We start from the raw sequence: 26,886 nt of genomic DNA on the forward strand, positions 1-26,886 counted from the left end.
TCTCCTTCCCAAGCTTCGCTTCTTCTGCCTTCCTTAAAAGGCTCATGCTTCCTAAAATTTCAACTTTGTTCATTGTCCCTTCTCCATCTCACACCTTTGATTTCACATTTTGGCTGATGACTCGCAAATACTATATTTAGCAGTTTTCTCTCCTGTACTTTTTCATAAATCCATTTACCCTCTACACGTTAACACTTATACATCCTACTAAAATCTAAATTTGACATGTATCAGTCTATGTATTCAACAAATCACTGTGAGGGCTATTTTGTGCCTGATATAAACAAATATTAACTTATTTAATTTTCTTAAAATTCTAAAATAAGCACCATCAAAATAATAAAAAAAACTTGAATGGTCAAAAAAACTTGAGACAGAGTTAACTCATGTAATTTACTCAGAGTCACTCAACTAATAAGTGTGAAAAGATTTGATCCTGGCACTGCCATCAGCCCAGATCTTCAAACCTGAAACTTAGAATGCATGCTACAAAAATTTCTCACCTCATATCAAAATTGCCACTAGGTTCTAGTGATTTTATATCTCCTCAATATGTCTTTAATTCATTTTTCTTCTTTAACTCCAGTGTTTGAGTTCAGTCCTTTACAATTTCATTCCTGAAACCCCTCAGTAGCCTTTTACACATTTCACTATGCTCCTTCCAATACATCTCCCATACTGACAGGAGTGATCCTTCCAAGACCAAATCTAATCACCTCACTTCCCTGCTTAAAACTATTCAGTGACTACCCACTGCCTTTATGATATATCTAAACTCCTTAACATAATGTACAAGAGCAAGAAGCTTCATTGGCTACTACCATTCTATAAAACCTAAATCCAGACAGTATAATACTTGTCCATAAATATATGCCTTTTTATATCTCTTCCTTTATCTTTAAGTCCCTTCTAAGTTGGAAGAGATGACACTTCCAATTAGGTTTTTGTTTGTCCACTACTTTACTGAGCCGTCTCTTGAAAGCTAGGTTCACGACTTCTATTCCTGTACATCCGACTTCTCCCATGGTACTTGGTTCATGTTAGGCAATGAGCAAACAGAGGATGAATGAAAGAATGGACACACAAGTAAAACACTTTAAAGTTTATTTTAAGTGTTTTTTCAAACTAATGAGACAACCACTGAACAACAAATAAAATTGAGTTTGGCATTCGTGATGCAGCTGTAGCCCTCTAAGCAAACCTTTGATCTTAAATTTCCCCTCTAATGCTAGCATTATCATTCTACTCTAAAGCCAACTGATACCTTCTGCCAGCATCAGTTGCCTTAAAAGCAGGACCACCAAGAGATATAATTCCTCAATGTTGGGACTCAGATCAAATGGCATCAGATAGCAGACGTACTCTGGCAATGTTCTGTGCCAATGTCCACATCTATTAAGTTTATTTGCTAACTAGTCTTATTATCTATTTCATGTTGGGATTTCTTTAGGGTGTGGTAGAATTGGACAGATGGGTTGAAAGTCTTCCTTCGGGCATAATACACATAGGATTGGGCAGATGGGATCCAATAATCAACACTGAGGCCTGAAACACATGGACAAAGCCAGGAGAAAAAAGAATACACCATTGTATAGTGATAAATAAAAATATAGTTATAAATAGATAAATTTGAAAATAAGATTTGAAATGTATAAATCAAAATTGAACGGTGGCTCACTGGAACTTCCCTTCAAAGGTACAGATTTTCAGGCAATAAGTTTTTGCTATAGTGATAAGTACCTCCAGAAATAAAAAAAGACCAATCTTAATAACAGAAAATGTCAAGTTGAATTAAGTTTTCTAGTAACAAGAACCAGGCTCAGTTTTATTTACTATTTCTACCAGTTAACTGGATAAAAGTTTTATAAACTATTTAATGAACGAGCAAATGATATTAATCTGGGAGAAAAAGATCAGAAACCTCCAAATTTTTCCCATTGTGGAAAGATGAATTTAAATAACGAAATAATTAATTTAAAAATATTGTACTTAAATCTCCCTAAAACACAAAGGAAAACTAAATAATTCCTATGCAAGTGTACAATGTAGATATATATTTGAGGCAACACATATAAAAAGAGTAGAAATTACAGTTGACAATATAGTTGGTAGAACCAGCAGCATAACACAGACAAAGAAGTCAGTTTACTCTTTGGCTGTATTAGTAGGAGAATTTTATCTGTTATAGTAGATGAAAACTGACTGTGCTAAAAAGCTTTCATTTCCAGACACTTCTCTTCTTTACTCTGCTCAGTGCTCCTGGATGCTGCAGACCTGCAGTTGGGTTTGCCCCAATGATAGCATGAGCCAGACACAAGAGAGGAGAGCGTGAGATCAGGCTATGTATTCCCATAGGTTCTTCGTGGCACTGAGTGAGCCCCAAACATTCAAAAGTTCATGCTGCCGTCTGGCAACCAGCGCCACTCCTCCGCCTCCATCTCTGATTCTGGTGATGACTTCCTTTTCTTATTCCTTTAGGGAAAAACATGGTAAGGATTCTCTGCTGTTATTAGCCCTGGGGTATGACATTTAAATTTTGTAAATGGTTTCTTTATCAAAATCTATTCAAATTCTCCAATAAAGTATGATACTAATTTCCTGCAGGCACCTTGACAGATTAACATTTACTAAACACCTATTATGTGCCACACTTTTAGTAGGAGCCATTATGTTTAAGGGTTTCAACACCCCTTCAAATTAGGTTCTATTGTTGCCATATACTTTACAGATGAAGGAATGGAGGTGTCCTGAGGTTGATTTGTTTTAGGTCAAACAAAAAATAGGCGAACAAGTTGGATGTAATCTCAAACTGTCTGATTTAGAGCCAATGCTATTAACTACTATACTTGTTTCATTCTGTTGAGAATAAGTCAGGTCTTATTCTTATCCTTGTTCAGGGGGAATAGTCCTTTCCCCTTAGCTTCATACTTTCAGAGAAATTAGACGAGTGTTAGGAAGTGTAAAGAGATCTCATAACTCTGAGAAATGTGGAGAGAATACGAATTTGTAAAATCTTTCTAGAAAGTAATTCGACAGTCTGTACCAAAGACCTTAAAACATGCACTTATCCTAGGTCCATTAATTCTATTTATAAAAGTCTATTCTAAGGAAATAATCATAAATATGAATAATAATTTAAATGCTGAGATGTTCATTGCATAGTAAGTTACAAGGGCAAAAAATATCTGAGATAACCTTGATGTCCAGCAATAGTAAATGGTTAACTAGATTATTATACATGTATATACATGTATATATTCACACAGATATGAAATAGTAACACTATTAAAATTGTATCTTGGAGGGAACCCTCATATGCTGCTAGTGAAAGTATAAATTGATGCAATTACTATGAAAAACAGTAAAAGTTTCCTCAGAAAATTAAGAATAAAGCCACCAGATGACCCAGCAATCCTTTTTCTGGGTATCTATCTGAAAAAGTTGGAAACATTTATTCATAATAATATATGTATCCCTATGTTCATTGCAGTATTATTTACAATAGTCAAGATATGGAAACAACCCAAGTTTCCTTCACTAAGTGACTGAATAAAGAAGATGTGGTATACACACACACACACACACACACACACACACACAATATGAAATACTATTCAGCCATAAAAAAGATAAAATATTGCCGTTTGCAACAACATGGATGGATCTTGAGAGCATTATACTAAGTGAAATAATTCAGATGGAAAAGGATAAGAATCGCATGATTTCATTCATGTGGGATTAAAACAAAAAGCAATAAACAAACAAAACAAATAAACTAACAAAAAAAAACCCTCATAGATACAAACAACACAATGGTGGTTACCAGAGAGAAGGAGGGGTATGGGAAAGATAGAGAGAAAAAAGGGGATCAAATACAAGGTGACAGAAGGAGACTTCAGGTGGTGAGCACACAATAGAATATACAGTTGTATTATAAAGTTGTACATCTGAAATTTATATAATATTATTAGCCAATGTTACCCCAATACATTTAATTTAAAAGATTACATTTTGGAAATAGAATGAGTTGAGAAAATTTTTACATCATTAACATAGGATTCAAAAGATTATCAAACTGTATAGGAAAAAAATATTAGACAAGACTAAGAAATGTTAACTGTGATTATCTTTACATTTGGAATATAAGTGATTACTTCAATTCTCCTACATAACCTTCTATTGTTTTTCTGTATTTTTGTCTTGCACAATAGACCGAAAAAAAATTAAAAGCATTTTAAAACATCAATAACTATGATTAAAATGATAAAATTATATAACAATGATGATGATGATGATTAAAGTAACTATTATTTAATTATGGTTAAAATGATAGGAATTGTATAACCTAAAAAAGACAAGATTTGAGAAAATGTGAATGAAGGGCTATTAAAGGTAAGGGAATTTGACACTTATCCTATATGGATCAAATAGAAGAACCCGAACCAACAGAAATTAGAGGAAGACAGAATTTGGCTTAATAGAAAGAAAATAATTCTAATAGGATTTTTAAAAGCAAGAATGGGTTGTCTCAAATGGTTTGATTTTTCCATTACTGAAACAATTCAAGAAGAGGTTTGATCACAATTTTTCAGGAATCTTTTTACAGTGATTAGGCTTTGGACAGTAGTTTGGTCTAGAATTATTTCCCACCAGAGATTTTAAAATTTGAATGCTACCAAACAACAGTAGCTAAATATTTTCTTCCCATCAGAGATTTATATCTTTGGAATAAGGTATTATTGTTTCTGGGAATTGTTTTAATTTTCTTTGGGAAAGCAAAATAGAATGCCTCAGTAAGTTCAAAGTAGTCCCTTTGTGGGCAGGGCACATATCTTTTCCATCACAGTACGCTTATTGCCTACAACAGTTCAAAGTACACAGTCTACCTATAGCAACTCATGTTTGTTTGTTTGTTTGCTTAATTTTAAAAAGCCAATGGACCAGTCCTGGTTAATACACTACCCCAGATCCACTCCATCCTGCCTGTTTCTTGGTGTCAACAACATGCCTCACTTCCCAAATGGAGGAGCCTCATCTCCCAGCACCCACTAGCTGCATAGGCAACCGTGAAACATAACAAAGAAAGACAGAGGAATTAATGGGTTTGAGGGTGTACCAGGTGAGTTATCTGCCTTCTCCCAAGCTTTCTCCACTATTGTCCCAGGATGTGGTAGTTCTATAAAGGCTTCTCTCAAGGCATATCACATGGCAAACAGCCATGTTTCCTTGAGAAGCTGTGGACACCTTGTGTTTGTTTACCCTCTTCTCGTCTTCATTTCTTTTACCTTTAGTCCCACTTCACTGCGATTATTTGCCCCAGTAAAGCATTGACACATAAGCTTTGTTTCAAGTTTGTTTTTTCAAAGATCTGTGCTAAGATAGCAACTGAAACTTTATTGTGAGTTAGTTGATCAAAGGATAACAAATCCATTCTATGAGATCATCTGAAAGAGTAAGCTACAGGTTAATTTTCATGCAAAGAAAATAAAGGGATAATTGATCTGCGGCCTGTAGGAGGCAAAAAGAGCCCTGGAATGAGCAGCAGCATGGGGCCAGAAACACAGCCTGATGACAGTAGGTGGACATGAGAGAATGACCAGTAAGAGCCACCTCTATCTCTGTCTAAAGCTTGCCAAAGAAAAGCTTTACTAGTAAACCCACTGCTTGCCGTAATCCTCCCCAAACTCCATTAAGCAAACTGCTGGATGATACCATCATTTCCCAAGGCCTTTCTCACAGAGCTTAATTCCCATTATGATCTCAATCCTTATGCCCTTTACTCACCAACTTTCAGCTCACCACCTACAATGACCATGCACGCCACACTCAGAATGTTGCTTCTGTCCACAGGGAATTCTAAAGTCCCCATCACATAGAGGCCTTTGAGGAATGGAAGATCTATATCCACGAAGACAGTTCTGTCTACAAAAGAAAAATAAATTGCTTATATGTGTAACCAATACAAGAATTGTCTTCTCTCCTCCATTAATGTACTCTGCAGTTCTCCAGGAAATTCAAGAGCTGTTTACATTATTACCTATTCCAAGAAGGGTGCAGTATCTGGAAGAACAAATAATTTGGCAAAAGCTAGGTCTTAATAAAGAGGTAGCAGGGTGTTGGTGGGGGCCGGGAGAGGCGGAGGCATGATTAATAAATTCTGCCATTGCTTAACATACCAAGTATTATAGCCAAAAGGCATTGCTTATGCCCCAAACGGCTGTCTCAAGCCTACCTTTGTGCAAATGTACAGATGAAGTTCCAAGTCTTTGTCCCTATCTCTTCACTTTGACTTTAATTTCAGAGGGGTAGAGAATCACAGAAATGATCTTGGCCTTCGAAGTCAGACTAATTGGATGTGAATCTCAGCTCTGCTATTTACTAGCTAAGTAGACTAACAACTTTACCTCTCTGGGCCTCAGTTATCTAATCGTGAAATAAGGATAATAATAAAAATATCTGCTTCATTCGTAGGGTTTTTGTGAGAGTTAAATGAGTTAATATACTGATATAGTACTAATAAGCTATTCTCAATGCTCCAATTCCCACATGTAAAGCAAAGTGTTCGCTATGTGCTCAATAAGTTCTGAACATTTCCATTATTTGTATGGTTGTCCATAAGCCTGGAATGCTTGTAGAGTTTGTGGGACAACATAAAACTTATTCTTCATCTTCTCTTTTATAGGCTCTGTACAACTTCAGAAGAATCAGAGATGTTCTAAAAGTAACAACACAGTAATAAATGAATAAAAATTCTCATTTAAAACAGTAAATATTTTACATATGCCAAAGTACTGTATTACTTTCTGAGGCTTAGAAATAGTTCAACACAAATTAAACATATCAAATAAATATTTCTACTTAAATTTCAAGTACAATAATCATTGACACATATACAGATTTTTAATGAATATTGTACATAAAATCTTATGCCTTATTTCAGGAAACAATGCACCCTGCTGTTCTTAAGAAACTGCTCCCCAAATTAGTTTCTCACGAGTTGTCTTTTCTAGTTCCTGCCTACTTCCCCAGTTTTAAGACAGTCACACTTTCCTGTAGCAGAGGCTATAAGGTTGTAAACCAATAATTTCCCTTTTCCTCCTGGGTTCAGATTTAGGCTACTTTTTCCAGATTCTTTTACAATTAGATGAAGGTGTGTGACTGAGTTGTAGTTAGTAAAATGTAGGCAGAATTGAAGCGTGACATCTTTAGGCCTGGTCTATAAATTCTCCTATATGTGCTCGCTCCTTTCTCTTGACTGAACGAACAGTAGAAAAGTGGTTCTCAAGGTATGGTCATGATCCAACAGCATCAACACCATCCACTCATCCACCGGAATCAAACTAAGTTTTAGCTCTGCTAGTTAGCCATTCTCGGTCTCACCACTGTATTTACCACTCACCCTGTGGAAATTTCTCTTTCTTTCACTTTCCAATAAAACCTTGTACATTCTTATGATAGAGCACTAAAACGCATTATTGTAATTACATAAATATTATTGTATGTGAGGAGGCAACTGTCACTGGGCTCGTCTCAGTATAATTATGCCTTTTCCTCCTATTTTCATTTCCTCAGGTAAAGAGGCTATCTATCTATCTTTAAAAATCCCTAGTGCTTATTGTGACATCAAAGATAAAGATATTAGATAAATGTTGTCCAGATCTGTTGAGTTTAGTTTCCTACATACCTTAAACTCAAGGGTTTATTAGTGACATATAAAATGAATAATCAGGCTAAACACATGAAAATAAATAAAAAATTTCACCTCTAGTACTTTACAAACATGCAAAAAGACAGAAATATCTAGAGAATGTTTTAGGTTTAACACACATTTTATGTGTTTATGACTTTAATATGACTTAAAAGCCAGACAGAAATTATTTTATAAGAATGCACTTTTGAAAATAAAAGTTCTACACAAATGGCTTTTATCTCTTCCAACTTATGGTGTATTCTACCAATGTTTGGCTGTTGGACCTGATTGTACAAAACAATTAAATTCTTTCAACAAATGCTTTCTGTCATCCACATAGTACTCATACAAACATAAAAGCATATTAGCCACCTTCTAAACATATGTTTTAGTTAAATATTACAATTACATGAAATTTAAATTTCCCTGTAGTCTTTTTCCCATAACCTCTTAGAAGAAAAAATTTTTAATTGCCCTGTCCACTCCAATTATACAAACAAATTTTTCACAAATCATAGAGAGCCCAACTATTATGAGCTCCATGAGAACAGAGACCATAGCTGTCATTCTTACTTTTTATTTGCTTGGCACCTAGTACAATACCTATCATAACTTATGATATACCAGGTGCTTAAAATTAACACCAAAGAACACATGCATGTGCACATGCACACACACACACATGCCACAGTGAAATTCAATAACTATCAGAGGAAAAGTATAAAATAAAGATGAGTTGAAATGTTGTTCTTCTTTCAGTGTCACCTTTCTCTGAAATTTCCTAGATCTCCCTATTCACCTTTGTTTCTTTCCTATTTTCTTTACCCATGATATGCCAAATCTTGCTGGGTAACAGGAATTCAAAGATGAGTAGGGCTTGTATCCCATCATCAGATGAAGAAAATAAGCAAATAAATACAATTCGACATACTTGAATGATAATATACTCTTTTTTTTTTATTATGTGGAGATTGTCCCCATCTTCATTCTCATCTACTTCAAAATGGAAAATCTATCAATATACCTCTTAAAACAAAATTTTGCTGAAATTAAATAAACATATGCCTTAAAAATATTTTTATAAAGGAATTTCACTTTTATCACAATAACAGAGATTATAGCTATCGTTGCAAGTAACAAAAGAGACTCTGGAGTCTACCAAAAAGAGATTCTGGAGACTACCTCTGATTTAACTGTGGCCCAATACTTTTCATCTAGTCTGGACTTGGCCAAGGCTATTCCATTCTCCTCTGTCAGTGACCAATCTATCCTACTTAAGAGAATGAACACTGGCATATGGAGGGAACCATCTGGAATTTCTGTTGCTCAATGGGAGGCTGATGGGGGAACAGATCTGGAAAGAGACTCCAAAAAGAATTAATGAGTACCAGATGTAATTAAAGACTGCTTTTCCCCCCAAAGGAGCTCAGGACCAGCCATGGGGTGGTGCCTTTTGGTTCCAAATTATACCCTCTTTCTACTCGTTCATCCATCAAGCACTAAACATCCCGCCATCTTTATCCTAGTACTATTTGCCAAGCAGTGTTTTGTTTTGTTTTGTTTTGTTTGTTTTGTTTTGTTTACAGAAAGGATTGTATTTTGACAATTACAAGGATAAAGCTTTAGAAATAATATTTGGAAAGTTAACACAGTAAGAAGGAACCACCTAAATTTCCCCATGTATCAAATGCAATAACAAAAGCAACAATAAAAAAGAGGCTTTAGTCTTCTATAAATGCATTAGCTATCCATAACACAAAAAGCCTGAGCCAAATCAAAAGGCAGATGTCTCTGATAGAGGGTTTCAGCTTCCTTTGAATCAGGAATACTCTGACTACTATAGTTACAAAGCATTCCATATAATTTCAACACTAGATTTAAACTTAATTTTTTTCCCCAGAAAAGTCAAGGAATCAAGGTCACTATTGTGTGACATTCCAAGGGTCTGACACTTGTCTAAATCCTGTAGAAATGAGAGCAAGGGCGAAGGGCACGGATCTTGGGAATAATGATGGGGTCACATGAACAGACATAATTTAGGGCAGGCAGACCCACTGCTTGTATGGTATTCACTGTATCAGGCCCCATAACTTAGGTGGTGAAGACAGTTTCCACTACAACCCTGCTATTGTCAGGAAAACAGCCTACAACAGCTTTGGACATAGCTCAGACTTCTGAGGGAGAATTATGGTATGAAAGGGCAGAGCAGGACATACAAGGACATACAAGGACTATTTGTGGGTTTGTTATTTTCCATGATGAACCTTCCATAATTAATGAGTTTGTTTCTACTTTCAGTCTTGAACCTAAAATTTTTCCATAAATTTGTGAACCAATGGAAAAATAAGTTTTAATTCCATTGGAATCACTATTTAATGACCCAATTCTCCTTTATAAAAAAGAAGATTATTTGTAGCTCTAAAGTGATTACTTTAAATATAAATATTTACATGATGATTGGTGGTATTTTTTTTTCTTGTGTAGTCTTCTTTAACTTTTGGCGAATCTAACAATTTATCCAAATAGTCGATCACAATTTATGAGAAAGGTTGATTTATCCAAAAAAAGTACTCATAAAACAGAATAAAAGTTCTCATATATAAATCATTCAGAGGTATAAAAAAAGCAAACATGATTGAAAATTAATGTCAAGTAGACTTACAGATGATGATATTTGTTTATCAAGAATTGATTCTCTTGCCAAAAAAAAAAAAAAAAGAAAAAAGCAGAACAAAGAAGTGCTAGAAGATAGGATGCATTCTTCCTATAACTAAATTCTTATCAACATACTGCTAACTTTATAGTCTGCTTTTTTCACCAAATCTACACAGGTGGTTTCTTTATTCTAATCTGCTTATCATTTTTTTTAAAAAAAACTGGTTTTAAAAATAGGCAGAAGAGGCAGTTTTCGAAGTGCCCAGAGGCACATAACTCAAGACTGAAAGCCAGCTTGCTTAAACCTTGAAGAAAAACCATCTGCCTGCCTGGTGTGTATGTATGTGGATTGGGGGTGGGGAGGTAGGGAGGGAGAAAGAAAACCTCTCCTCATTCTCACCTCATGGAAAGAGTCCAATTTAAATTTTGGATAATAAATTTTCATACCACTCCCCATATACATTCTGTCTGTGTCTTTCCCAATCACATAGAGACACTCATAAATTCCCATAGTAGAATCAACATTTTAAATTATGATATTTTAATTGATCAATAAAATGTTTAACATACAGTATTTATCTCTTCCTCTAGTCTATACCATCTGTTCTTCAAAAATATTTGAATCTATTTAATAGGAAGGTCTTTAAGTAAAATTACCAACTGTATCAGATAAATCCTCTGAATCTCAAATTCTGAAATGGAAATACCAGAAGGTATTGCTGTTTTCATAAAAATAGAAAAGAATCTGTGCCTTCTTTTATTCCAGGCTTTGTTTTGTTTTGTTTTTAAATCTTGACATGGTATTATGCTGCTGTTCTTGTCATAAGATCTCAAAGAATTCATAGAGGATGACTTGGTGTTGCCATTTTTAAAAAAAATTTTAGTATTTAAAAATATTGATGTATAAAGGATGTACATATTTAAAATACACAACTTAATGAGTTTGGATATAAGTATATACTCATGTGACCATCACCACAATCTATGCTATAAACTTATGCACCCAAATTTATCCAAAAGTTTCCTTCTGCTCTTTAATTTATTATTATTATTGTTATTATTATTATTATTATTACTATTATTGTGTTATGATGAGAATACTTAACATAAGATCTATTTTCTTAGCAAATTTTTAAGTATATGACACACAGCTGTTTACTGTAGGCACTTAGCTGCATAGAAGATCTCTATAATTTACTTATCTTGCATAACTGAACTTTGTCCCCTTTGACTACTACCTACTCATTTCTCCCTCCTCCCAGCCCATGGCAACCACTCAATTAACAAATGGGCAAAGGAACTGAATAGATACTTTTCCAAAGAAGACACAGAAATGGACAACAGGTATAGGAAAAGATATTCATCACCACTAATCATCAGGGGAATGCAAATAAATACCACAATGAGATACCCCTCCCACCAGTTAGTAAAAAATTTACTTTAAAAATATATATATGCTTGCTTGCAAAGGATGTGGAGAAAAGGGGATCCTGGCACACTGCTGGTGAGAATGTAAATTACGATAGCCACTATGAAAAACAATGTGGAAGTTCCTCAAAATATCGAAATTAGAACTACCATATGATCTAGCAATCTCACTTCTGGGTATATACATAAAGAAATTAAAACAGGATCTATATTAGAGACATATCTGCATTCCCATGTTCTTTGAGGTTGCCATGAAACAAGGCTTTATTCACATAATTCTATTACCTCTATACATCATTAATAAATCTGTATTACCCTGGAATTTGGAGATAAAATTTCTCTCCAACCCTTGCAGTGAATGATTTTTAAAACATATGTGGAAAGGCATAAACAGGTAACATAATTACTAAATTTTTACATGTCGCAGTTAGTGTTCAAGCCAAATGAGGCACCAAACTTATTTTCCTATGTAGGTGTTTGATTTGTTTCCTTAGGTGGGGCGGGGAACAATTTCTAGTAAATGAATATATTTTCACACTTTAACCCTGAGAAAAAAAATCTGAAGATCCATGAAGTAAGTGATTCATTCTTAAGTAAGGTTATTTAGGTATAGGTCATGCAACAAATATTATGTTCAATGTGTTTATTTCCCTTATTAGCTTTTTTTAAAAAAATAAATCCTTTCTTTTTCTCTCTGCTATATAGTAGAGAGGGTGATATGTCCATAAAACTATGAAATTACTTTTCTTTAAGGTTCATATTTTTACTCAAGCTTTTAATTATGTTTCTTCTAACAGGGAAAAAAAAGACCCAAAATGTTATTAAATTTCTTAAAAATAAGATGTTTGTATTCTATTTTTTTGAAAAAATTACATACAGTATTTCATAAAAGCATAGTTTATGATTAAGAGAGAGTTTAGGAATACCTGACTAATCAATGTTGAGTAAATAACCTCTATTCTACATTTTAATATGTTGTATCAAATTTTTAATTTTGGAGCAAATTAGTCTGCATTTTATGCTCCTAAATTCATAAGAGTTTATATTCTATATAAATACAAAAATTATTTCTCTAGAGGTTTTTATTGTTCTCAACATTTCCATATTTTCTATGGTTATTTTTTAAGAAATTTCCAAAGCCTTTAAGAGTGTTTTTTTTTAATTTCAATAAATTATATTTATTGAATGCAGTGACTTCTTGCTTAGAGGTTCCAAAATAAGTTCCTTTCCTCTTTATTCAAATACTGTACCAAGACCATGACAATTCCTAAAAATTTTATTCATAATTATAAGTTTTTCAACAATAATATTCAGATTTTACAACCTGTGCCAAAAGTCTCAATACTCCAAAATATCTCTATACTGCCTGGCAAAGATATTGAAATCTCCCTCTTCAGAGTTAATCCCCATTTTTAATCCAGGGTGTCTAGAAGTCTCCTAGAGAAGAATAATACAAAAAGAAAAGCATTACCACTGACAATTAAATTTATTCATTTATCCATTCATTTGCTTAGCAAGTATTGTCAAGTTTATCTCGAATACTAATATATGCCAAAGAAACAAATATAAATAAAATAAGAAGTAAATATTTTTATGAAATTTACCTGGCGAGTTTCTGGTGGAAGAAAGAAGTAGATCTAAATCCTTTTCTCTATTTGCTTCTGACACACACCAAAATATTTATGGCAAGACGAAGGCAATATTTTAAAGTAAAGAAAACAATATTTGTTTCTCCCTTCCTTCTAGTGCCCATCCATCCCTGAGAACCCAGAGCCTTTATTTGCTCATAACTCCCTAATGGCCAGAATCCCACTGATGCCTCCACTTACCTACACTCCACATATATTCGGGATCTAAAGAGTTCTACAGTTCCACTCACCTCTCAACTGTATCCCCATTCTCTCCAGGCTCCATTCACTGATGATTGACTAATAAAAAATAGATGTAGGACACAAATACTGGCTAATTTGCCTATTATCATTTGCTCAAGAAACAATCTGGTGCGATCGAATGCTCACCAGATTAGAATTCAGACAAACTTAAGTTTGAATCCCAAAGTCATTCCTTGGGAAATTTTTTTAGCTTCTCTGATTTTCTGTTCCCCAGAACAAAATAAGAGAAATCATACTTCATGGAGGTGATAGTAAGGATTAGGTAAAATACCACATATAAAAGCATTGCAGTGCCTGGCACATAAAGGTATAAAAATATTAGCTATCACCTGTTCTGTATATTGGACATATATTTTTGAGTGTTCCATTCCTCTCACTCTGCTGTTTGGTGAGTCAAAGAGACATTGTCCTTGCTCTCACGAAACTTAAAATTTTCTAGAGAAAATAGATCTTTAAACATAATCACACAAATTACTATATAGACACAAAATGTGGTAAGAAGGAAAATGCATAATGTGATGGGGATAGAGTGATCTAGGGAGGTAGTAGTATATATGAAAAATGAAAAATGGGAAAGAGCCCCATGCATTCGAAAGACTGGAAAGCGACACGAATGCCTGGACTGCAGAATTTCGAGGAAAGTGGTGAGAAGTGGGGCTGGAAAGGGAAGCAAGAGAGCAGATCAAGAAGGACGTTGGAGGCTATGCAACAAATACTTTATCCTAAGAACGACACTGAGCCAGTAAAGGGTTTAAGCAGGGAAATTACATAACTAATTTATATTTTTTAAAGATCACTCTGGCTGGAGTAGAGAGGAACAGAGTGGATGAAGGCAAGAGAAGAAGAATCAGTAAGAGTCATTCCAGTGGTTCACTTAAGAGTGGTTCATTGATTAGGATGTTAAGAGAGGAGTTAAAGAAAAGCAGACAGATTTGAGAAATAGGATATACAAGATTGGCTGAAATGTCAAGAACATCTCTGGGTAATTGGGAATAGGAGATAATGCTCTGTGCCAGAATAGGAAAAGCAAGAGGAGGAGCAAGTTGACTGCTGAAAATGGCAGACTTATAGGAGAAAAAAATAGAAATAGGGGATTCTCACTGTACTGTTTAGTTCGTTATACCTATAAATTATCCCAGTAGAGATTTCAAGTTGATCACTGGACATATGTGCCTGATACTTAGAAAAGAAAAAGGATTTCCCTGAAATATTATCTATATGTTGACATCTATCAAACTGTGTTCTCAGTTGCTTGAGTAAGTAGCAAAACTAAGAGTGCTAGAAATTTGAACTGGAAAACTGAAATCATACAGTCTCCCAGACACAAAAAGATAGAGACTATGACAAAAAAAAAAAAAAAAAAAAAAAAAAAAGGGCTTGTAAAACATAGTAATACATTTTGAAGTCCTAATATACATCTACTTAGGGCTTTCAAAAGAAAAAAAAAGACAAAATATCAAGAAGAAAGTCATTAAGAAAATAATATATCATGGTTTGGAAAAAAAATGTATTCTGAGAATAAAAATAATTCTGAATAAATATATATTCTGAAAAATATTTCATCAGAAAAATAAAGGATCCAATGAATAAGAGAAAGTCCTTAAAGTTTTCTAAAGAATAAAATAAATTACATACAAAACATAAAAACTAAATGAATTTCAGTTCCGTGTGGCTAGAAAACAATAGACAAAATCATCAAAGTTCTTCAGTTACTCTATGAATGAATTCCTAGAAGATGAATGTCAGCAAACCAAAAGTAAATCCAGAAAAAAGAAAGATGTGGGATATTTAAAAAGTGGTATGCAGAAAATTAAGTAAAATTTACAGATAAGTCTAAACAACTGGTAATGGATAATGTTAAAAACATGTAACTTCAACTAAATCCTCATCTATAAATTGTGGATAATAATTGTATATCTAATAGGGTTATTATGAGGATAAGAATGTTAAAGTGTAATGCACATATATATCAAACATTCAATGAGCATTTTTATAATCTCTTTAATTTGTACTACTCTAAAGGCTAAAAATGCATGTTTAAGGATTTTTTTTTGTTCATTTACTTTTAAATTTATTTGTTTAATTGAAGAAATGATTTAAATATTTTTCCCCATCTACCTTCCCTCTCCCTCTTCCCCCCTACCCTCTAGTTACTACTAGTCCATTGTCCATGTCCATGAGTCTCTGTTTGTCCTGTTCATTTGTTACTTTTAGCTTTACATACCATACATAAGTGATATGAGGTGATTTTCAACCTTTTCTGTCTGGCTTATTTCACTTAGCTTGGTCATCTCGAGGTCCATCCATGTTGCAAATGTAGTATTTCATCTCTTCTTATGGCTGAGTAATATTCCATTGTACATATATACCACAGCTTTAACAAATCATCTATCATAGGACACTTTGGTTGCTTCCATGTCTTGGCCACTGTGAATAATGCTGCTATGAACATCGGTGTGCAAATATTTTTTTCGGATATGAGTTTTCAAGGCTTTGGGATAAATACCCAGTAGAGGGATTGCTGGATCATATGGTAGATCAATTCTTAGTTTTTTGAGGAACCTTCATACTGTTTTCCATAGTGGCTATACCAATTTGCAGTCCCACCAGCAGAGTATGAGAGTCCTTATTTCTCAGCATCCTCTCCAGTACTTGTTATTACTTGACTTGTTGATTATAGCTATTCTAACAGGTGAGAGATGGTATTTCATTGTGGTTTTGATTTGCATTTCCCTAAAGCTAGCAATGTTGAGCATCTTTTCATATGTTTGTTAGCCGTTTGTATGTCCTCTAGAGAGAAGTGTCTGTTCAGGTCTTCTGCCCATTTTTTGATCGGATTGTTTGTTTGTTTTTTTGTTATTATTGAGTAGTATGAGTTCTTTGTATATTTTGGATATTAGGCCTTTATTTTAGGCGTTGTTTGCAAATATATTTTCCCATTGGGATGATTGTCTCTTTACCTTGTTAATGGTATTTTTTGCTGAGCATAAGCTTTTTAGATTGATGCAGTCCTATTCATTTATTTTTGCTTTTACTTCCCTAGCTTTTGAGGTCAAATTCATAAAGTCCTCTTTAAGTCCAAGGTCTTTGAGTTTAGTTCCTATGTTTTCTTCTATGTATTTTATTGTTTCAGGTCTTATATTCAGGTCTTAATCCATTTTGAGTTATTTTTGGTGTGTGGAGTAGACAACAGTCGTTTCATTCTTTTGCAGGTGGCTTTCCAGTTTTCTCAGCACCATTTATTGAAGAAGCTTTCCTTTCTCCACTATAAGTTTTTGGCCTTTTTGTATAAAATCATTTGCCCGTATAAATATGGGTTTATTTCTTGACTCTCGATTCTGTTCCACTGGTCTGTGTGTCTGTTTTGCTGCCAATACCATGCTGTTTTGATTACTGTCGCTTAGTAGTATAATTTGAAGTCAGGCAGCATGATGTCCCCAGCCTCATTCTTTTTTTTTTCGAGATGGCTTTGGTTATTTGGGGTCTTTTGTGCTTCCATACAAATCTGATGATTTTTTGCTCTATTTCTTTAAAAAATGTTGATGGGATTTTAATGGGGATTGCATTAAATCTGTATATTGCTTTAGGTAATAAGGTCATCTTAACTATGTTGATTCTTCCAATCCAAGAATATGGACTAACTTTCCATTATTTCATATCTTCTTTGATTTCTTTTAATAGGGTCTTAGCCTTTCATTATATAGGTCCTTTACATGTTTCATTAGATTTATTCCTAGGTACTTTATTCTTTTTGTTGAAATTGTTAAATGAATTATTTTTTCCACTTGTTTTCCTGACACTTCATTGTTAGAGTACAGGAATGTTATAAATTTTTGAACGTTGATTTTGTATCCAGAAACTTTATTGTATGTTTCTTGTGGAGTCTTTAGGGTTTTCTATATAGAGAATCATGTCATCTGCAAAATAGTGACAGTTTGACTTCTTTGTTTCCTATTTGGATGCCTTTTATATCTTTCTCTTGCCTGATTGCACTCGCTAGAACCTCCAAAGTTATACCAAATAACAGGGGTGATAGTGGACAGCCTTGCCTTGTTCCTGATCTTAGAGGGAAGGTTTTTAGTTTTTCACCATTAAGTATAACGTTGGCTGACGGCTTGTCACATATGGCCTTTATTATATTAAGTTATTTTCCTTCTATACAGATTTCATTAAGTGTTTTGATCATAAATGGATGCTGTATATTGTCAAAGACTTTTTCTGCATCTATTGATATGATCATATGATTCTTATTTTTTAATTTGTTTATGTGGTATAGCACATTAATCAATTTGCATATGTTAAACCATCACTGTGCCTCTGGGATGAAGCCCACTTGATCGAGGTGTATAATCTTTTTAATATGTTGCTGTATTCAGTTTTCTAGTATCTTATTTATGATTTTTGTATCTGTGTTCATGAGAGATATTTGTCTGTTGTTGTCTTTTTTTGTGTTATCCTTACCAGGTTTTAGTATTGGAGTTATATTGGCCTCATAAAATGAGTTGGGAAGTATTGCCTCCTCTTTGATTTTTTGTAAGAGTTTGAGGAGAATAGGTATTAAATCGTCTTTGAATTCTTGGTAGAATTCACTGGTGAAGCCATCTTGTCCTGGACTTCTACTTTTTGGTAGGTGTTTGATGATTGCTTCAATTTTCAGTTATTGGTTTAGTCTAGGAAGGTTGTACTTTTCTAAGTACTGGTCCATTTCTTTTAGGTTATAAATTTGGTGATATATACTTTTTCATAGAATTCTTGTTTGATCCCTTGTATTTCTGTGATATCAGTTGTAATTTCCCCTCTTTCATCCCTGATTTTGCTTATTTGTATCCTTCCTCTTTTTTCTTTAGTGAGTCTAGCCAGGAGTTTGTCAATTTTACTAACCTTCTCAAAGAGCCAGGTCTTTATTGCATTTATTTTTTCTATTGTTCTTTTGTTTTCAATTTCATTTATTTCTGCTCTAATTTTGATGATTTATTTCCTTCTGCTGACTTTAGGCTTCATTTGTTCTTCTTTTTCTAGTTTTTTAAGACGAAGCGTTAGGTTGTTTATTTGGGCTCATTCTTCTTTTTGGAGATAGTCCTATAATGATATGAACCTTCCTCTTATGACCACTTTTGCCATGTCTCAAAAATTTTGATATATTGTACTATCATTATCATTAGTTTCTATGTATTTCTTGATCTCCCTTTTTTATTTCTTCTCTGACCCAGTTATTCTTCAGTAGTATGTTGTTTAATCTCCATGTATTTGTGGTTCTTCCCACTTTCTTTTTACAGTTGATCTCTAGTTTTAAAGCATTATGATCAGAGAATATGGTTGCTATGATTTCAACCCTCTTCTATTTGTTGAGGCTATTTGTGTCCCAATATGTGGTCAATCCTTGAGAATGTTCCTTGTGCACTAAAGAAGAATGTATAAGTAACTGTTTGGGTATGAAAGGCTCTGTAAACGTCAACTATGTCCAGTTGGCATAATGTATCATTTAAGGATGACATTCCTTATTGATTTTCTGTTTGGATGACCTGTCCATGTCTGACAGTGGGGTATTTAGGTCACCTACTATAATAGTTTTTTTGTCTGTTTATCCCTTTAGTTCTGTTAGTAATTGCTTTATATATTTACAGGCTCCCTGATTAGGAGCATAGACAATAATAAGTGTTATGTCTTCTTGGTGCATGATTCCCTTTATCATTATGAAGTATCCCGCAGTATCTTTCTTTACCTTTTTTATTTTAAAATTTATTTTGTCTGATATTAGTACTGCTACTCTCGCTTTTCTCTGAATGCCATTTGCTTGGAATATCATTTTCCATCCTTTCAATTTTAGTCTATATTTGTCTTTGGAACTAATATGTGTCTCCTGGAGACAGCATATGGGTGTGTTTGGTTTTTTGTTCCAATCTGCAACTCTGCGCTTTTTTATTGGTTAGTTCAGTCCATTTACATTTTGGGTGATTATTGAAATATGAGGTCTTCTCATAGCCATTTTATCTTTTGGCTTTCTGGTAACTCGGTGTTTCCATTGCTTCCTTGTCCTTGTTTCTGTTTTCTTTATTTTGGTCGATTTTGGTCTTTCTTGTTTTATGTTATATATTTTGGTTCTGAATCTTGGCATGTGGTTACCATTGCGAACATGTAAAGGATAGTTATATACATACAGTCATCCCTTTTCTTCTGTCCGTGCCTTATCTCCATTCCCCTTTGCGAATTAAGTCTTTGAATCCTTCACTTTTCATTGTTGTTTCAATTTGTCCTAATGTATGCTGAACGTTCATGACTATCTTGCTATAGCGAATCTCTTCTTATTTTTAAGCTTATAATGCCCTGTTCCTAGTAAAGGTTGCACTCCTCTGCTTCTATCAGCCTGCTAGTCATATTCCTTCTAGTAATATATATATATATATATATATATATATATATATATATATATATATATATATATATAGTCATTTTGTTTTAGGTGAGCTTACCCCTTTCAGTATTTCCTGTAGTGCAGGCCTCGTAGTGGAGAATTCTCTTAATTTTTGTATGTCTGGAAAGGTCTTTATTTCTCCTTCATATCTAATGGAAAACTTAGCTTGAGATGTTATTCTTAGCTGGTAATTCCTTTCATTTAATAGTTTGAATATATGATTCCACTCCCTTCTGGCTTGTAAGGTTTGTGCTGAGAAGTCTGAAGATAATCTAATGGGTTTTCCTTTATAGATTACCATCTTCTTTTCCCTGACTGCCCTAAGAATTCTCTTTGTCATTGATTTTTGATAATTTTAATACAATGTATCTTGGAGAATGCCTTTTTGGGTTGCGATAATTGGGTGTTCTGTTGACTTCTTGAATTCCAAGCTCCAGCTCATTCCTTAAATTTGGGAAATTCTCATCCACTATTTGTTGGAAAATGTTTTCTAATCTCTGTTCCTTTTCCTCTCCTTCGAGAATTCCCATAATTCATATGTTTCCTCTCTTGATGGTATCAGCTAGTTCTTGTATTTCTCTTTTATTATTTTTCATTCTTCAGTTTCTCTCTTCTTCTGAGTTATTTGTTGATTTCTGTCTTCGATATCACTGATCCTTTCCTCCATTTGGTCGACTCCATTTCCCAAGCTTGCTATTTCATTTTTCAACTATTGCAGTGTGTTCTTTATCTCCAGAAGGTTTATTTATTTCTTTTTAAGTGTTTCAATCTCCTTGCTCAAGAACTCGTTCTGCTCATCTAGTTGTTTTTTGCAGTTTCCGAAATTATTGATATGATTCGTTTCAGATCTTATTGAGTTTTCTCAGAAGTACCATCCTGAATTCCCTGTCATTTAAGTCGCATATTTCTATGTCCTTAAATTTATTTTCTGGAGATTTTTCTCTTTCTTTCTGAGATGCCTTGTCACTTTGGTTGTTCATGGTGTTTAATGGACCATCTATGCACCTGGGCATTAATGAAAGTGTATTCTGATATTTTTCCAGAAAGAAGATTTACTATATAATGGTCCCTAGCCTATTGCAAAGAAGGTATTTTTCCTTAGGTTTCCAGTAGGTGGCATCTAAACCTCTTGGATCTCTGCTTTTAAATAGTCTTAACAATGTCTTTTTCTTTTTTTATAGATGTTTAATCATGCTCACTATCCTCAGTCTCAGTTCCTGTCAGTGTTAGTGACAGTTTTGGTAGCATTTGATCAGATTCCCCTGGGGCTCTACAGCATTCTGTCTCAGAGGGTATGAGGGAGGGGCCCATACCCTGGGTTAGGGGATGAGAGCTGCATCTCAGCCTTGATTTTGTAACCTCGGCTGGTAATAATCAACTCTTGTTTCTCTGCCATCCCCACTTTATTGTCATCACCATTTCTCGCCTTCTGCCCTGATGACTGGGCCCTGTTGCCTGCTGCATGGAGCTCACATCTCTCCCAGGAAGGGCTGTTCAGGGAACCTGCCATACCTCCTCCCCTCCCCCTCTTCCTACAGGGAGCTCCCCTGGCTGCAAGAGGCAGCCTCTTTGTTTCTCCCAGTCCACCACCTGACACCTGGAGTTCTGACTTATGGTAGCTCTTATGTGCAGATCCCATGCTCATACATGCTGGTGTGCAATTTGGGTGTTTATTGTTGAGTTTTAGATATTCAACTTATTGTTGTTTCAAAGGGAGAGGTCTGGGGATGTCTCTCACTCCTCCATGTTTCTGACATCACTCCTAACTGTTTAAATTAATATTAATATGATGTTTACTGATTAGTAGCATAGCTGAGATTTTTTTCATGTTTATTATCCATTTTATAATCTCTTTACAATTTTATTTTTGGTAATTTATGTTTTCCTCATTTAGAAAAAAATAATAGAATTTCTTTATATATTACAGATAATAATATGTATTTTCATATACTGTGTGTTGTAAATATTTTGTTCTCGTGGCTGGAGTTTTAACATTGCTTATAATTTTTTTAATCATGGTTTTTAATTTTTATGTATTCAAATTTTTCTATCTTTTCTCTTATAACTTCTAGATTTTCTGTCTTGTTCAGGAAGGGCTTCCACAGAATATAAACAAAAATATAAAATATAGTCTCCCATATTTCCTTTCATTTCCTTTATATAGAGTTTTTAATATAGGGCTTTTTAGTCTATTTGGCATAGCATGACTTGAAAATGCAAGAGGAATATTTTTTTGACATGTGGGTAGATAACTTTTTCAACATCATTTTTTGAAACATAGTCTTTTCTTATGGTTGTAAAATGCCGTCTTATCCATCAAGTAAATTCTCACATTTCCATGCATTTGTTACTGGACTTGGTTAGTTTCATTCACTTTCATCACTCTGTTTGTCTGCTCCTATAACAATACTACTCCAGTTTGGTTGCTAAGCTTTATCTAGAGCAAGCCTCCCTAAATTAACTTCATCTTAAAGATGTTTTTGCTTATAATTGTCTATTTGCTTTTTCTTAAAAATGTTAGAATCAGCTTCTCACATTCTGTTTTTTTTTTTTTAATCTAGCTGCAATTTTAACTAGGAATACTTGAATTTATAGATTCATATAGGGGAGAATCTTTGCAACATTGTGTGTTCCTGTACTGGTACATGGGTTCTACATATTCACCAAAGTTTTGAGGGTTTTTTTTAATGATATATAAATGCTTTAAGTTTATAGCTAAGTATTTTATCTTTTTCTATCAAAAGTAGAATTTTTTGTCTATTACCTTTTCTAATTGGTGATTGTTAATATACAGCAATGCTAATGCTCATTGTATGTTGATGTTTCCAGCCATTTTACTGACCTCTTTCATTTAGTAGTTTTTCATTTATATTTTTATAGAAAAAACAATATAGGCTTATCAATAACCATTTTCCTCCTTCTTTCTAATGGTTATGCTCTTTATTATATTTTTCTTATTATATGGCATTGTCTTGAACCTCCAATAATAGAAATAATAGTAGGTATTCATGTTTCATTGCTGACTCTAACAGGATTAATTACAATTAATATTTAATAGATATTTAGGATGTTTCCTGTGAATTTCTTATAAATATTTTATACCAAGTTAAAACAAATTTCTTCTATTTCTAGACTAATAATTTGTGTTGTTATTGAGTAGACATTGAAATCAGCCAAATGTTTTCTCTTTTATAGATTGGGAAGCCTTTGGGAAAAATCTTCTTGATATTCCTACAGAATCCTCTTTATGCCACCAAGTAAACATTTTTCCCTTGGATGGGAAGCAGATAACTTTGACATGCTGTATTATTAGCTTTTGCCCTTAAGCAAGTCATACAAATAGCTCTGTACCCTATTCAAGAAGGAGACTGCATATTTTTTCACACTAAAAAAAAAAAAAATGCAGAAGATGGAACGCCTTCAAAATCTTGCTTGAACAAGATGCTTAGAGTTTATATTTTAGATGTTCTATGAAGTAACTTGGAGAAATTTTCTGTGTCTAAAATATGCTGAGAGACTTATGTTTGAATATCAATATAAACCTGTAAATTCTGTTTTTAATTCATCTGTTCCACCCTCAGGCCTTCCTATCCCATCCTTCCCCACTGCTCTAGAATAATTTTCTCTGCTCACTCACACTTAGTTCCATAAAATAGACAACATTTCCACATCCACCCCTATGACTCTGTGGGCTCTGAAGCCCTGAACAGTCTGGACGTTCAAGAACCACATACTTAGGTAGAGAAACAGAGTTGGGTAGGTGGAGACTGGCATTGTATTTCATAAAGGGAAGAGGAAGAGTTAAACTTTTTTTGGCTATTCTCTGGTTCTTCATATAGTGAACACCATGCATCATTATTATGAAAGAGAATGAAAGTGCAATCTTGGGGAGAGAAGAGAGATAGCTCTAATTTTGCCTCAATAAATTATGTTAATAGATTTCTTCTGATAGAATCGTACTTGCATTCCTAGCATTAAACTCTATTAATCATTTATAATTCTTCTAAAACACAGGTGTATTTGATTTGCTAGGACTTCTCATCAATGTTAATTAGTTTAGCCTCCAATTTTTCTTTTGTTTGTGTGTGTGCTATCTTTGTCTATTTTTAGAATCAATTCTATAAGCTCAAAAATAAATTTTTCTATCTTTGGGCTCTAAAAGAGTTTATAATATGATGATATGTGTTCTTTGAAGGTCTGTTCTGCATTTTTTAAGAAGCATTCTAGGTGATTTCGGATGTAGGTAGGCTATGTACTCCACTTGGGGAATCAACTAGCCTGGAGCAATTCTCCCACTTTTACAATAATATATAAATATTTCTTGCTGTTGTATTGTTTATAACTACATATAGAATCAGATGGGTACTAAACTAATTGAGGGATCACTTCGTAAATTATGTAAATGTCTAACCACTATGCTCTATATCTGAATCTAATAAAATAATATCGAATGTCAATTCTAATTGAAAATTAAAATTAAAAAAATTAACAAACAAAAAAGGTGAAAAATTAGGGAAAAAAATTCTTAAGTGTTCATCTGCAAAATATTAGTTCAACGAGTCATACTACATTTCTACTCTGGAATGCTATATGGTCATTTAAAAGGATACAGCAGATTTCTCTTTAGTGATACGATAGTATCTCCAAGATGTATTGTTAACTTTTTAAAAAGTCATATATGAATACTTAGAAAATATTTTCATGCTGAATAAAGGGTCATTTAACATGGCATATAAGAGCTCTGGAGTCAGACTATTTGGTCTAAATTTTGTTCCTCTACCAATGAGCTTTATAATATCCAAGTTTCAGCTTTCTCATTTGATAAAGAAGGATGGTAATAGTGCCTCATAAGGAGATATGAGAGCTACAAAGTGAATTCATCTAAAATGCTTATCATAAGGACTGACATATAGTAAAGTGCTCGATTAATTATATTTTGAACAGCTGTACATCATATAAGTAAAAACATTAAAAAGAAAAATATAATCTCAATTGAGAATAGCAGTTATCCAAGGGAGGGCAAAAAGAAAAAGTTAAAGAATTCTTTGGCATTTTGTTTTTGATCTCTTTATATTATTTTGAGTGAGAAAGATTTCATGTAATTATTTTAACTTTTTAAAATGATAAATTACAGAAACCTAGTACTAATTGTAAGAATGTCCAACAGTATATGAAATTAGATATATAATGCAAGCAAGTAAAGTATTAATCCTTCATCCTGATACAAAGCAACATGAAAGAACATATGGACAGCAGAAATAAGACAGACCTGGATGCAAATTCTGGCTTAGCCTTTACTGGCTGGGTGATCTAGGAAATATTACTCTAAGCCAGAGTTTTTCAAAATTGTGTACCCTACTTCAGTACAAACTGCAGAGTTGTTTCAAAATGCTGATCACTAGTATTTTAAAATCATCTCAGTTGATTATTATTGAAGTTTAAGAACTTTTGAAATAGGGAAGAAGCATGGGATTTAAGTATTAAATTGTATTCAGAATTTGCTATGTGCTCCCTGACATGGGAACCTGGCTGATGAGCATAGAGCCAGACAACAGACAACAGGGAACCTACAAGAAGATTCCTGCTGAGATTACTAAATGCTATTTCCTCATGCCTTTATCTGTATACCCATACCCTCAGAAAAGAAAACAGATTTAAACTATATTTCTTCAACACTTGACGTATCCTATTCTCTGTTTTTGAGAGGTTACCATGTCTCTCAGTAGAGTGTTATTCCTTCTCTAATAAACTTTGTCTCTAACTCTGGCATGTGCTTGAATTCTCTTCTGTGCACAGTCAAGAACCCTCTCTCATGTAGGACTTGTGTCTCCACTTGGGAGGATTCACCTTGTTCTGCCTCACTTCTGCTCTCAGCCTTGGTTTCTTTGTGTATAAAATGTGATGCCAATGTCATAACATTTTCTATGAATTTCAGGAAGATAAAATAAAAATTAACACAATACCTGGTGCATTAAAAAACTAAACTCACTATTTTATACTAATAGGCATATTATTGCTAGTAATTCTACTATGAATATCATATTATAATTACTATTATTATTATTGTTATTATTATTATTTGATGAGGAATCCAAGTATCCTCAATATGTCATACCATTCTTTAGCATTTTATTTACATACTTTATGCCTTTTTGGCTCAAAAAATTAAATTTGAATACTTGTGCTATTTTCTACATGATTTTTGCTGATACTATTTTATGGCTTTCTGATTTTAACCCAGCCACTCTGACCACCGTTATTCAAATAATTCGAGCTCTTAAAAAGGCAAGTTCAAGACTTGGCAATGAAATTCTGGTACAGTCCTTATTAATGCTATGTGATTCAGGTTTTCTGTGATGGAACATGGTAGAATTAGTATGGGAAAAGAGAAGATACTAAGGTAGTAGAGTTTACAAAAACTATGGTTGTTTCTCTTTTTGACTCAGGCTTGAACTGAGCATGATGTGGCAAAAATTATGTTACCAATGAAATCTTCTATCTTCTGAGTACCCGTGAGCCTCTCTCCCTTCTCTTTGTTACCTGAAAATCCTAAGCGTAAAGCTACATATCCCTTTGGTTCTAGTTCTTTTTGGTGGTTGGGGGTGGGGAGAGGATGGAGTCCACATTTCTCAATCAGCTTTGGGAAGGAGAGTTACAACCATATTTAATGTATAAAAGCTGTGGTTTTATATAAACTACTGCTTTCTCAGGAAAAAAAAAGCAAAAGCCCTCTTTAGCAGTTTAAAATCCTTTAACTATTTCCTTCCCTTTCCACTTGAACTACAAGGCCAGCTTGCTCTGCCTAAAGC

General features: G+C 33.8%; 1 protein-coding gene across 11 annotated transcripts in view; it reads right to left on the reverse strand.

Annotated features, from left to right (window-relative positions):
* PKHD1 (PKHD1 ciliary IPT domain containing fibrocystin/polyductin) overlaps positions 1–26,886 on the reverse strand; it is a 405,020-nt gene that overhangs the window by 136,056 nt on the left and 242,078 nt on the right. For 10 of the 11 annotated variants that reach the window (XM_036218764.1, XM_036218741.1, XM_036218730.1 and 7 more), the window contains one exon: positions 5,785–5,922. The exons of the other annotated variant lie outside the window; for it this stretch is intronic. In XM_036218764.1, coding sequence (XP_036074657.1) covers positions 5,785–5,922 — 138 coding nt within the window. The remainder of the gene's footprint in view (positions 1–5,784; positions 5,923–26,886) is intronic. 11 annotated transcript variants of the gene reach the window in all.

Source organism: Rousettus aegyptiacus, unplaced genomic scaffold (assembly GCF_014176215.1).
Source record: "Rousettus aegyptiacus isolate mRouAeg1 unplaced genomic scaffold, mRouAeg1.p scaffold_m13_p_1, whole genome shotgun sequence".
NCBI lineage: Eukaryota > Metazoa > Chordata > Mammalia > Chiroptera > Pteropodidae > Rousettus > Rousettus aegyptiacus.